General features: G+C 34.4%; 1 protein-coding gene across 4 annotated transcripts in view; it reads left to right on the top strand.

Moving 5' to 3' along the window:
• The window catches only part of PCDH9 (protocadherin 9), a gene marked incomplete at both ends in the record, with an annotated part of 855790 nt that extends 843781 nt beyond the window's left edge, over nucleotides 1–12009 (top strand). For all 4 annotated transcript variants that reach the window (XM_080917360.1, XM_080917358.1, XM_080917359.1 and 1 more), the window contains one exon: nucleotides 11636–12009. In XM_080917360.1, the coding sequence (XP_080773486.1) occupies nucleotides 11636–12009 (374 nt within the window). The remainder of the gene's footprint in view (nucleotides 1–11635) is intronic.
• Nucleotides 12010–12671: the final 662 nt, after the last annotated feature.

Genomic DNA, 12671 nt, shown 5'->3' with positions numbered 1-12671 from the left:
AAAGTCAAAAAGACAGGTTAAGGTAGGCTACATTAAGATCCATTTCTTTTCTTGCTGCACATACTGTCTAGGGTAGCTGGCACACATGCTCTTGGGTATTTCTCTGCATCTATCTCAGGATGATAGAACAATGTATATAATGTATCCAGCTTCTACCTGGGTTCTTTGATTCAAATTCAATTCTTCAAGCTGCACAGCAAATGTTGTACTAAATGAGCCATCTTCCCAGCATTGGAGATCTTGTATTATTTACTGAGGGATGTTCTCTGATTTATCTGAGGGTTATAGTCATACTGGACTATGTATTTTATAAGACCATGAGAAGTAGAATGCTTAAACTCAGATATTAGTACCAATGGGAAACTGCAGACACACCTTAGCTAAAAGGCCACTCGAGGTCTCTTACTATAAACATGGATGTGAAATTCACCAGTCTCTATTCTTACTGAAATACAGGAATGTTAAAGTGAAATTACTACCCAACGTTTTGTGTACTAACTGCTAACTGCTTGGATGCAGACAAGGGATTGCAACACCTTACCGGAAGAGAATAGTATACATTGTTCTACAGTTTAAAGTTCCATCTTACCTAGAAATCAATATTGTGAATTAGTTTTCTGACAAAAACAAAACAAAAACCAAATCAAAAACATAACAAGTAAAAGAGTCCACAAGATGGATGGATGATTTAAATGTAGTTATTGTAGAGGGATGGATTATTACAGACTTAGATCTTTTGTTTGACATAGGTAAAATTTTGTGAAACTGTCACCAAGTTTTAAGGTAATTTACATTTATTTGGCTCAAAAATACACTACCTCTTCTTTGCCTTAACAGTAAAGTTTTGATTTTGTGTATACAGTTGTTCTCTTACAAGTGACTTCATTGCCACATAATTAAGATTTTTCTCTTTAAAAGTTGTTTCAGTATAATAAGATATACCTAATACCTATATTTTCTGTGAAACAATTCAGTTCACAGAAAATGAAAAGAAATTTAGTGGTCAGTATATGAATAATTATTTTTAATGAAAGTCACTAAATACCATTAAAAGAAATAGTAAACTCCAGAGTAAAGTCAATGTGGTCTATAATAATGTAAACAAGGTGTTACAAATCAAATTTGGTCAAAATTTAAACATTAGCTTATATTCTCAGTGAAGATTTGTTTCATAAAACTGATGCCATTTAATTGATTACAACATAAAATTGTAATGGGAAATAAATGGAAATGCTTAAAATTACCTGAGATAAGTTCTGTTTGAGAACTCATATTCAGTGAATGAGTGAAGGACTACTTGTATTTGTGTAATGCAGAAAAGGGCAGAAGATATGTAGGAAAATATTTCCTGGTTCTCTATAAGCTATGCAGTCTTCCACAGAGCAGTATTTTCTCTGAAAGAGAATTTTAGAGTGAGAGTGGTCCTGGGTTATTGTATTTTCATTATCTCCTTCTGCAAATCTATGAATAAAAGGAACATTACTTTATGAAGAATGTATATACTATTAGGTGTCCACTTACATGTAGAAATATGGGTTCAATGGAAATATAACTGCACATTCCTTTTCACCTATACAGTGTTCTTATCTGTAAAATAAGAATGATAGTGAAGTGCTTGGTTATCAGGTTCTATGACTAAAACACACTTACATCAAGGAGCAATACATATGAAGAGCTCAGACATTAATGTTTCATCTTAATTTATGGATGAAAAACTCTGGGCCATGAAACCTAAGATTCTTTCCTCCAAATTCACTCTAACTCATTTTTCTGCTAGAACTAAGATGTATTTCTGATGACCGTGGGGCTTCAGGTTTAAGGAGTTAGTCTGACTTTAGATATTCTATGGGAAGTATTTTTCTCCAAGATAAAGTTTTCTGTAAACAACTGGGTTCTGCATCCTTACAAACAAGTATCCTCGGGTCCCGCAGTCATCTGGGTGGCCTTGCTGTTAGGCTCTGCACAACCTTCCACTAATTTAAATGATCCATGAATTGATGTCTTGCCAGTCTGACGAGTTTCTGATATGAAAGATAAGAAAGACTTAGGGGGAAAGAACTTAGGAGGGTGTAGCTGTTAACTCATATTTTGCTTGGCCATATTGTTCTGATGGTAGCATTACTATGCTATCATCATGGAAGATGTACATGGTAAACAAGACTATCACTGCATCCATATAGCACCTAGTAAAAGAAGAATAGGTAAGGTTCTATCTTCTGCACAATTATACACTGAATAGCCTAACAGCTCCTCAATAAGCCACTGTTCTACAAGTTCTGCCACATTCCAATAGCATATGCTGATAACCAGACCTTTTATATGTGGCCCTTTGAGCCAATGGAAGGCATTCCATAACCCAAATGTTATAGGTGTGATCTCCTATAAATTTAAGACAGTGCCATATAATATTCTATGTGAAACCCGTGGTTGAGAACCACACAATGAAGTTATAAGAAAGAAAGCCAGAAAGTAGACAAGAAATAAAGAAAGGAAAGAAAGAAAGAAATAGAGAGAGAAAGAAAAAGAAAAGGAAGGAAGGAAGGAAGGAAGGAAGGAGGGAAAGAAGGAAGGACAATTTGTTTTGTGCTGCATCCACAGCTATTACATTACATGTAGCCCATGCAGTACAGGTTAGAATTCCACATTTCTGCTGGAATGACATAAAAAATGACTGAAGGTATTATAGAACAAACACATTGTTCTATTCTGTATGTGTGTGTGTGTGATATATGTTTTTGTTTGTGTGTGCACACTCATGTGCATATATAAGTCTTAGGTCAATCTAGAATAATGTTGCAGAATGACTGTCCACTATTTCCAAGACAGAGTCTCTATGTGTCTTTGAGCTTGCCCTTTAGGCTAGGCTGGCTTGCTCTCCAACTCCCCAAACATCCTTGTGTTTCTGCCTACCCATCACAAGCATATATTCTTGCATTCAGCTGTTACACAGGCTGCTGGAGATTAAACTCAGGCCCTCATATGTACTTATACAGCAAAATGTAACCAGCTGACTTATCTTTCCAGCCACACAAAAAAACATAAACAATCTTAAAGGACATCTTTCTCTACTATTGTCTGGATCCTTGGATATGGTAGAAAACTATTACTCAAATTTTCTAACTTCATCTCCTGCTTTTACCTGTTCAGCTGGTTTCTGTGTTATAGCTTTTCACATAAAATCTGAGTTTCAGTAACACCAAAGCACAGACTTTTGAAGTATTCTTTGCATCAGAGCACAGTAATAATTCATATGCCCCATGTGACATTCTTTATAAGTACAGTTCTGGCATAGAGGAAAGTTGTGTGAAGTACAAAGGGAGTGATGGGAGTTTGCCCAAGGGTCAATGTTCCTTTCAGTTCCTTTCCCTTATTCTTTGGAAAGTTATTTATTTTTACCATGTTTAGATTGTAAGAAAATTAGTTATGATGTTTTCATAGTAACAAAAAATACAGGAATAAAGAATATAATAGGGGATGTATCAAATCTATCAAGGAAATATACTTCTGATATCTCTATTGGCTTGTTCCTGCCTTGCACAAAATATAAAAAATATATTCAAGTTAATCTATAAAGAGATAAATTATTTCCTTTTCTACATAGATTACAAATAAAATATTTTTAATGAAAGAAAAAGAAAGAACCCCGGGGCAGAAATAAGGTAGTGAAACTACTAAATGTTGCATTATCTTCTACAGACACTAAAATTAACTTAAAATAAATGGCTCAGAATATTTATTTTCCTGAAGTTTTATTAAAGGAAGAATAATAAAGGAAAAAAATTAGAACAAAAATTTTTGATTTTTTTTTTCTAGTGGGTTAATAGTAAACCCTAAGCAAAATTATTCAATGCGGGTCTGTGGATGTCCAGAGCTGCCACACAAGAAGACAAATGTTAAAGAGGAAGAGGCTGGCAGATAAGATAAGCCTGGGTTTTTTCTCAGTTGATGTGTTAGTATCCATCTTTAATCATTGCACTTAGAAGAATGCCTCAGGTTTTTGAAGGCAGCCTTATCTTTGTCTGGGTAGTAAGTTCCAGGCCAGTGAAAGTTTCCTCATATAACTCTGTCTCAACAAAAGAAAAACAGAAACAAAGCAAATAAACAAACAAACAGAAAAAACAAAACAACTCTACAGAATTAAAACAAACAAAAACTCAACACGGAAAAGGTGTACATAAGATAAAACATTTAAAAAGATTATTTTGCTAGATCTTAGGTAAATGGCTACAGCAAACCAACATCAGTGGGTTTAGCCCTCATTGTTAAATTGTTAGTGATGCTTTGGTTCACCTGCTCATGCTCACCAAAAGAACTAGGGCCACATCAGAAAACCACAAATTAAAACATAATGTGCTGCTTTACTTGTTCTATATTCTCTCTTTTTCCTTAAGATGTTTCCATCACCTTTCCAAATGCCCTAGTCCATTTCCCTGCTTCTGCATGAATTGCAAAATAAACACATATGTTTAAAGATCTGACATTAGGATTGAGAAAAATATACCTTTAGATTCCTGGATCTTGGTTGCCTCACACTGCATAGTTGTTGTCCGTGTTTTGTGTTGTTATACTTCGTTTTGTTTTTCCAATTCTATCCATTTACCTACAACTTACATAATCTCATTTCAAGTTTCTGCATAGAAACTTTTTGTTTTGTATAGATATGAGTATTCTTGCCCTCAATTAAAAATTACAATATGATGACTAGATACATTATCTATTTCCTTAGATTACAGGACTTTTCTTTGTTCCAAAAAAAAGTGAACAAAATAAAAACATTCAATGGCATGTGGCAAAAATAACTCAAAATGATAAGGAATGACTTATACACTTTTATTGAAAATAAATTCTTCTGTCATATAATATGTCCCTACCATACATTTCCTGCCTCAAATCCTACTAGGACCTCCCTTCATCTTCTCTCTCCCCCATAGCCACTACTCATATTTCCTGTTCAGAACAGGCAGGCCTCCAGGAATTGACAGCTAAACAGAAATAGAAAACATCAGGGCAAAAGCCCTTATGTTGTGGCTGGACAAGACAACCCGATATCAGGAGAAGAACGAACAGTCCATTTACATTGATCTTACTGTACAAATGCAGACAGTATAAAACAAGTCAGCAAGATAAATGGCAACATAAGGTGTGATTTTTCATCACACCGGTTTCTAATGTCAAACGGTTTCAAGTAATCAGAGTGTAAGACTTACTTCACCAAGCCAGAAGCTGTTTGTTGATCATGTCAATGAAAGGATCCTCCTGCTTCCAGGCAGAGTAACAGGACATTAAGGACCAATGAAGCATCATGCCTCTAATGACTATAGAGTCATTGAGATGGAAATACTGAAACTGCATCAAGTGAGGAGAGGATGGAGCTTTTTGAGAGTCATTGATGCTTAAACTTTTGAAAAAAATATTGTTTGATTTGAAGTTGAAGGTGACTTGCACACAGTTTGAGAGATAAATATTTTGAGATCTGATGTAAATATTAACTAAGGTGTCCTTTAAGGGGCTTTTTTTGGTATAATTTTGGTTTGGATAAAATACAGATCTGATTTTATCAACACTGCCATTTTTTTAAAAAAATGGGTAAATTCAATTGAAGTTTATAAAAATGGATCATTAATTTTAGCTTTGTAAAATAGTCAATAGACATATCCATATTTAAAACTCCCAAGAGGAGATTTCAGTTATTTTATAAGAAATGAATGAACCTATTGCTATCATTCAATTTTTACATGTGTTTGTGACAGTTTTTTTTTTTGAATTTTGAATCCTTACCAAGATATGATATACTTTGCATATGTCATCGCAACTTCTAGTAAAAGAAAAATAAATAATAAAACTGGAATTGTACAGCCCATAATTTACCTCCATGCACATAGAATAGTACATAAAATTCCAGAACTCTTACAAGAACACACACAAAGAAAATTGTAATAAAAATACGTAAGTTACAAAAAAATTTCTGGCACTTAAAGGATACTCTCATAAAAATACATGCAAACACAAAGGATTAGAGTCAAAGTATTGGAAAGATTTCTAAGTGAGTAGAAACATTTGATGATCTTGCAGAGAGGCAGGATTCCATTGCCAAGTTCTTCATGGTGACTCATTGCTGTCTGAACCTCCACTCTGGTGAACTGACATCCTCTTCTGAACTTTGCAGGCACCAGGTAACAGCAGGGTATACAAATAGACACACAGGCAAAAGACACATAAAACAAAACAAATCTAAAGTTTTAAAAAGATTTAATACCTAGTTTCAGAGATTTCTACACTTCTAACCCTATAGGATAGCATTGTCATTTAAAGATGTGTTGGGCCTGAAGGGGTTTGCAACCCCATAAAAAGAAGAATGATATTAACCAACCAACCAACCCCCCCCCCAGAGCTCTCAGGGACTAAATCACCAACCAAAGGGTACACATGGAAGGACCCATGGCCTCAGCTGCAGATGTAGCAGAGGATGGCATTGTCTGGCATCAATGGGAGGAGCCCTTGGTTCTGTAAAGGCTCAATGCCCAAGTGTAGAGGAAATTCAGGGCAGTGTGGTGGGAATGGGCATGTGGGAAGGGGAACATACTTATAGAAGCAGGGGGAAGTTAGCTGTGGGAGAGGGGATAACCAGGGAAGGGGATAACATTTAAAATCTTAGGTACATAAAATATACAATAAAAAGTAAAATATGTATTAGAAAACCCTAATAAGAATACAAGTATAAGTCAAAGACTGCTATATGCTTAAGCAACATGAGACTGTTTTTTATTAAACATTCACTCTCAAATTGCCAGTTTTCTTCTAATCAGTTTGTAATAGCTACACATGAGAAAGTTTAGAAATATTTTTAATTTATACTATATAATTCACTGTGTGTTTTTCTTTTGTTTCACTTTGCCTCTGAATTTAACCACAGATAATATTTACAGAGCCAAAATAAAATTAAATTTTATAATATCATACCTCACAAAATGTAAAAGTTAAAACAGCCTCTATGTTCCAACAAAGTACATCACAAATGCACTATATATGTAATTAAATATTTGTAATGAAAATAGGTATACTATATATATATATATAGTGCATGTGCATATGTATATGTACATGATGTATATGTATGTGCATGTATGTGTATGAGTATATTTATATGTATACATTACTTTTTCCCTTTTTCTTCCTCCATCTTCTCCAGTTTATTTCCAAATGCCTCCTTTTTTTCTCCATCCCTTCCTCCTTCTCTTTCTCCTTTCCTTTTTCTCTCATTATTTCATAGAAATTTAACTTTAGCCTGGGGCCTTTGATTTTCCTCTTAAGTAGTTTAACCGATATCTTTTCCCTTCTCTTTAACATTCTCACACACAGTAAAGGTCCACTACATGTTATACTTTATATGTGCTGATAACTGAAAAATTACTCAAAGTGTTCTATTCAGAAAGAACCATTAATGCTTAGCTAAAGTCATCTAACCACCCATACATATCACCCTGAGACCACTAGTCTTTGGTACCCTGATTCAGGTTAATTCTTTGTGTGTCTGACTAGATTCCTCTTTATGCAAACTGTAACAAAAAGAAATAATCTACCTAACATGTATCTGTCACTATGTGTCTTGTTTTATAACAGATCTTTAACTTAAAAGCTAAGAAACTAAAAAAGTTCTATAACTGAATTTATAATCTTTACCAGATCCTTTAAGTTCATTTATAGGAAGACATCATACCTGATAAATTTCCTAAAGAACAATTTATATTATTTAACTAACAGAATCACTGTTTTGAAAACTAAGGATTGCATAACATACAAAAAAATTGAGCTCAAAATGTTTTAATCAATCAATTAAGAACTCTCAGGATCTTAGGGAAATTATATGACACTAAAAATCCCCCTGGTACTCTGTAAAGAGATGGCCTCACTTAATTCATTAACTGTTCTCCTTTCTTTCACAATGGCATTGTTTTCTAACCTTTTCTTAGATAACACTAAAGTCAACTATATCCAAAGCAGATGGATGCTCTCTGTGAGGGTAGCAATGATATTTACTACTCAACTGCACTGTTGCAGGTACGTCTCACAGTGCCCTGTGTAGCTAGTGTTCAGCAGATGTTTACAGACTAATAACCATTGATTCTAAGAGAAAAAAACAATCACTGTACTCTGTAAAACTGAATCAATATGTCAAACTTACATTTCACATATAGTTATAGATGCAGTATATTGAATAAGGCAAATTTAAAAATAAACTTGTATGCTTTCCTTTTAGGGGTTCAATGAAAACTTAATTCTATTGACATTTCTGAGGTAACTTCAAGAAAAGAAAAATGTATCCAATTAATGAAACTGTAAAAGTAAAGGTTAAAGTTTGCTGTGTTGGCTGGGAGGTATGTTACACATCAAACTTGTGATTCACTAGTTTATCTCCATTAATCTCTGGATAGAGTGAATACATTTAACAGGAGTTAAATAATTCATTTATTAGATGTCACAGAGTATTGCTAAGGCAACCGACTGCTGCTGGGGCTCTTTTTGTAAGAGGTTTGTGGAATCAGCATCTTTTATCCTAATTACTTAAGGTCTGCCTTTAAGCGAAGGATATCTTTAATAATTCTCAGAGCATTTTCAACCTCATAAAATTTTAATTAACAATTAGCATTGTTCATAGATCATCACTATGAACTGTTGCTAATTGCTTAGCCTTGCAAAGGAAACCGAAAACTGAAATGCCAGGTTTCTTTCCATCAGTGGATATTTCAGTGTGTTAGGACAAAACAAAAATTCAAATGCATATATGTACAAACCTGCTTCCCATGACATTAGTGGAAAAAAAAAACACGAGGAGTGTGGTCTGAAATTTTGCTACTCTAAAGACAAGGATGTGTGGAACTTTCAGGGTACCTGTTATAGACTGATCACTGAGGTCCTGGAAAATTTGCTTGGGGAATGTGGAACAGAAATGACCCTTGAAGGAGCCAGTAATTAAAGGAAAACAGGCCAGGCAAAAGGCAGCTGCAGGCTCATGATCCTATTGCAAGAAACAGGCTTTGCTTTAAATGCTTTTGCTCAGCGGATGTCGAGTCACTGAGCAGACCATAGCCAATGTAAAAGTGAGAAATTACTTTGAACTTTGCAAGTATGGTTAGGTTATGGAAGGGGGGGGAAGCTCATCTTGAAATTTAAATTAAATATCCAAAGAAGTACGTAGCCAGTGGAGATTCAGAGATAATTAGCTTGATGTTCTGTTTAAGCACAATAAAATTGTTTGCTTTTGAAGAGATGAGAACACAGGTCATACAGGAACACACTTGAAGGTTATTCTCAGAACAGATTCTTACATCTAGAAGTATAACTGAATGTACATTTGTCTGAACTAGTGCTATTAGCCTTGGGTGTCTTCCTCCCACCTCCTTGCTCAATGATTCGGTTTGGAGTCCTCGACTTAGTCTTTACCAGCAGGTGCTATCATCACAGCAAATTTATCATTTATCACATGCAAAAAGTAATCTGAAGAGCATCAAGGTTATCCAGAGGCTGGATTTTATTTTAAAATTAACACTGCTAAAATGAACTTAGCAAATATTTAACTACAATTTGTTTTGTTACTTTAATGGCTGACACGGCAGGGTGAAAATGTTTTCATCTTTGTTCTATTTTAGTTGTCCCTGTTCTCTTCCCTCCTTTTTACAGTCCACTTTGACTACAGAAGCATTTTTTCTCCTATAGCCCGGGTCAAGCTCTATCTCCGAATTTCTTGTTTCCATCTGTCATGTGTGGTGGTCGCCACACACATTTCTTCAGGCTACATTGACTCTCTGCTTTCAAAAAGTTCCATAACCAAGTGTTGTCTGTCCATTTAACCAATTTCCAAAAATAGATTCCTGCTTTTCAAAGAATAATTTATCTGTTCTTGACAATAAAATTACCAGTAACACACAGACACACACACACATACACACATATGCACATACACACATACATATACATAAACACACATGCACACACACACACACACACACACACACACACACACACACACACACAAAGAGTCTATCTTGTTCCTTAACTATTAGACCACTGTTTTTTGTTATTCGATGTGATTCTTTTTTTTTAAACAATTAAGAATTTACTTTTAAAATACAGTTTAAAGTACATGCTTTATTTAAGTTTCTGATAAAATCTAAAAACAGACAATGATGAAATTCCCCCTTGAATATTAGATTAATGTAATTCAATTATCAATTAGCTTCAAAGTTCTTGACTGAATGCTTGTCTTTGTTCTGTGTTTATTTTCTCTTTCCTACTCATTTGTATGTGTGATCTGACTATTGCCAGTGCTAGACTCAAACATTTGGATGCCAGTGTAGCTGGGATTATATTAAAGTCTATCATATTCAACTTATTTTTTTATTAAATATATTATACATCTAGACTAGATAAGGAACTAAAAGCCAAGCCCAGTCATCAGTTAAGGTGACTTTATGTTTTTGTTTACTAAGGTTTTAGAATAGTTACAAGGGACTAGATGTGGCTAGCTCCTATTTAGTCAAAGTCTATGGAAACAAACCTTTAATTTTCTTAAAAATATTGAAAATTTATTTTTACTTTACATAAACAAAATAGCAGTCACAATGTAGAAGATACTATCCATGAAACTATTTCTAGAATTTTGCTTTTATGACAATGTTTTAAGTACTATATTTGGTATTTGTTTCTGTTCATTATATAATTTACATATTCTAATTTATAATGTTTTTCATACTTATAAATTTAACACATGAATTTAAACATATAAAATTGTAATGATTCATATGCCACAGGATTAATCAAAATCAGATCTCTCTGTTTATCCATATGTTTTTTTTCCATTCTGTGCTTTTGGATATACAGAGAACAGGTGAAAACTTTTTTTTTCAGATTTTAAAATAATTTTTACATAAAACTGTATGAATATATTTTTTAGTCAGTACTTGATTTTTTTAAAGGTTTGATAGTATGCATTCAAAACTTAATAGTTACAATGAACATAAAGTACATGTAAAACAAAATGTAACATGGAAATAGTCAAAGTTTTCTTGTTGTATAAAGATTTTTTTGTTTTGTTTTGTTTTGTTTTCTTTATTTCTTGGACTTCATACAGTCTGTGAGTTGTTTCTGGGGCAGTGCGAGCCTCTGGGGTTAGCATCCCACTATCAGTGACTGCATATTATGTCTGTTCTTTTGTGACTGGGTTATCTCACTCAGAATGATATTCTCTAGATTCAGCCATTTTTTTAAGAATTTGGTTAAGTCATTGTTTCTGGTGGCTGAGTAGTATTCCATTGCGTAAATGTACCACAAATTTTGCATCCATTCATCTTCTGAAGGACATAAAAAAACGTTTTTAAATTGGTAACAGTGAACGTATTTGCTTCTGTGTTCTCTGTGTTTGTTTGAAAAAACATGGAGCCTAATATCTCTTAATGTTTTATTTCAAGCAATGAAAAGATCTCTCTCTCTCTCTCTCTCTCTCTCTCTCTCTCTCTCTCTCTCTCTCTCTCTCTCTCTTTCTCTCCCTCCCTCTGTCTTTCTCTCTTTTCACTCTGAAAATATTTTGAAAAAGAATTTTAACCCATTTCTTTCTTTCTCTGTCTCTTATTCTCCACAGATGGACCTCTGGGTCCCCGAGGGTTAGCTGAAGCTACAGAGATGTGCACTCAAGAGTGTCTGGTTTTGGGTCACTCTGATAATTGCTGGATGCCTCCTGGCTTGGGTCCATACCAACACCCTAAATCTCCTCTGTCAACCTTTGCACCCCAGAAAGAATGGATCAAGAAAGACAAGCTTGTGAATGGTCATACTCTGACAAGGGCTTGGAAAGAAGACACCAACAGAAACCAATTCAATGACCGTAAGCAGTATGGCTCCAGTGAAGGCCATTTCAACAATGGCAGCCACATGGCAGACATTCCTCTGGCAAATCTGAAGTCCTATAAACAAGCAGGAGGAACGATTGAGAGTCCTAAGGAGCACCAACTTTAAGATGAAGCTGTATGGGACCTAATACCTTTAATCTAAATAGACATGCTAATACTGTGTGGTGGAGCTTTATGTATTCAATAGATCTCTACAACTATGCCCCTTATAGTAGGGAATACTCATAACTTTGTGTTAGCACTATGGAGGATGCAATGCTTTGCAACATAAGAGAGAAAACTAGTTCTACTAGCCATGTGGTGATGGTTCTTACTAGAATTGATTAAACTCTCCACAGATCCCTCCATTGTGCAATTTATTTTTATTACTGCATTTTTTTTTGACCCTGGACTGCTGCTATGAACAATAGAATATGCATTTGGAGAGTAAGGAAGTTCCATGGATTAGAGTGACTGATGAAACATATCCAGTTAGAAATTTGTGCTCTTTTTGTCTTTGCTTTATGCTGGGACGTCTATACTTGACATTATACTTCAAACAAAACTTTCAAAGATAAACATTAAATCTATTGTGCTGTTAACACCGTTAGTGGACACTTGTAAGTCAATCAGTGTTAAAGTATTTGTAAATAGAAGCAAGCTATTATTAACAACTTTTGTGTACTTATAGCACTCACCTAAAAATGTTGTAGCATAATTCTGTGTTGATGGTTGCTTCTTTCCTTTTTTTCAATTTCCCTCTATCTTTTTATTTTTGTTGGTTCTTTC

The sequence above is a fragment of the Micromys minutus genome, assembly GCF_963924665.1.
Source record: "Micromys minutus genome assembly, chromosome: 5".
Classification (NCBI taxonomy): Eukaryota; Metazoa; Chordata; class Mammalia; order Rodentia; family Muridae; genus Micromys; species Micromys minutus.
The sequence above is the reverse complement of the archived record's forward strand: the minus strand, read 5'-3'. Positions and strand labels throughout refer to the sequence as shown.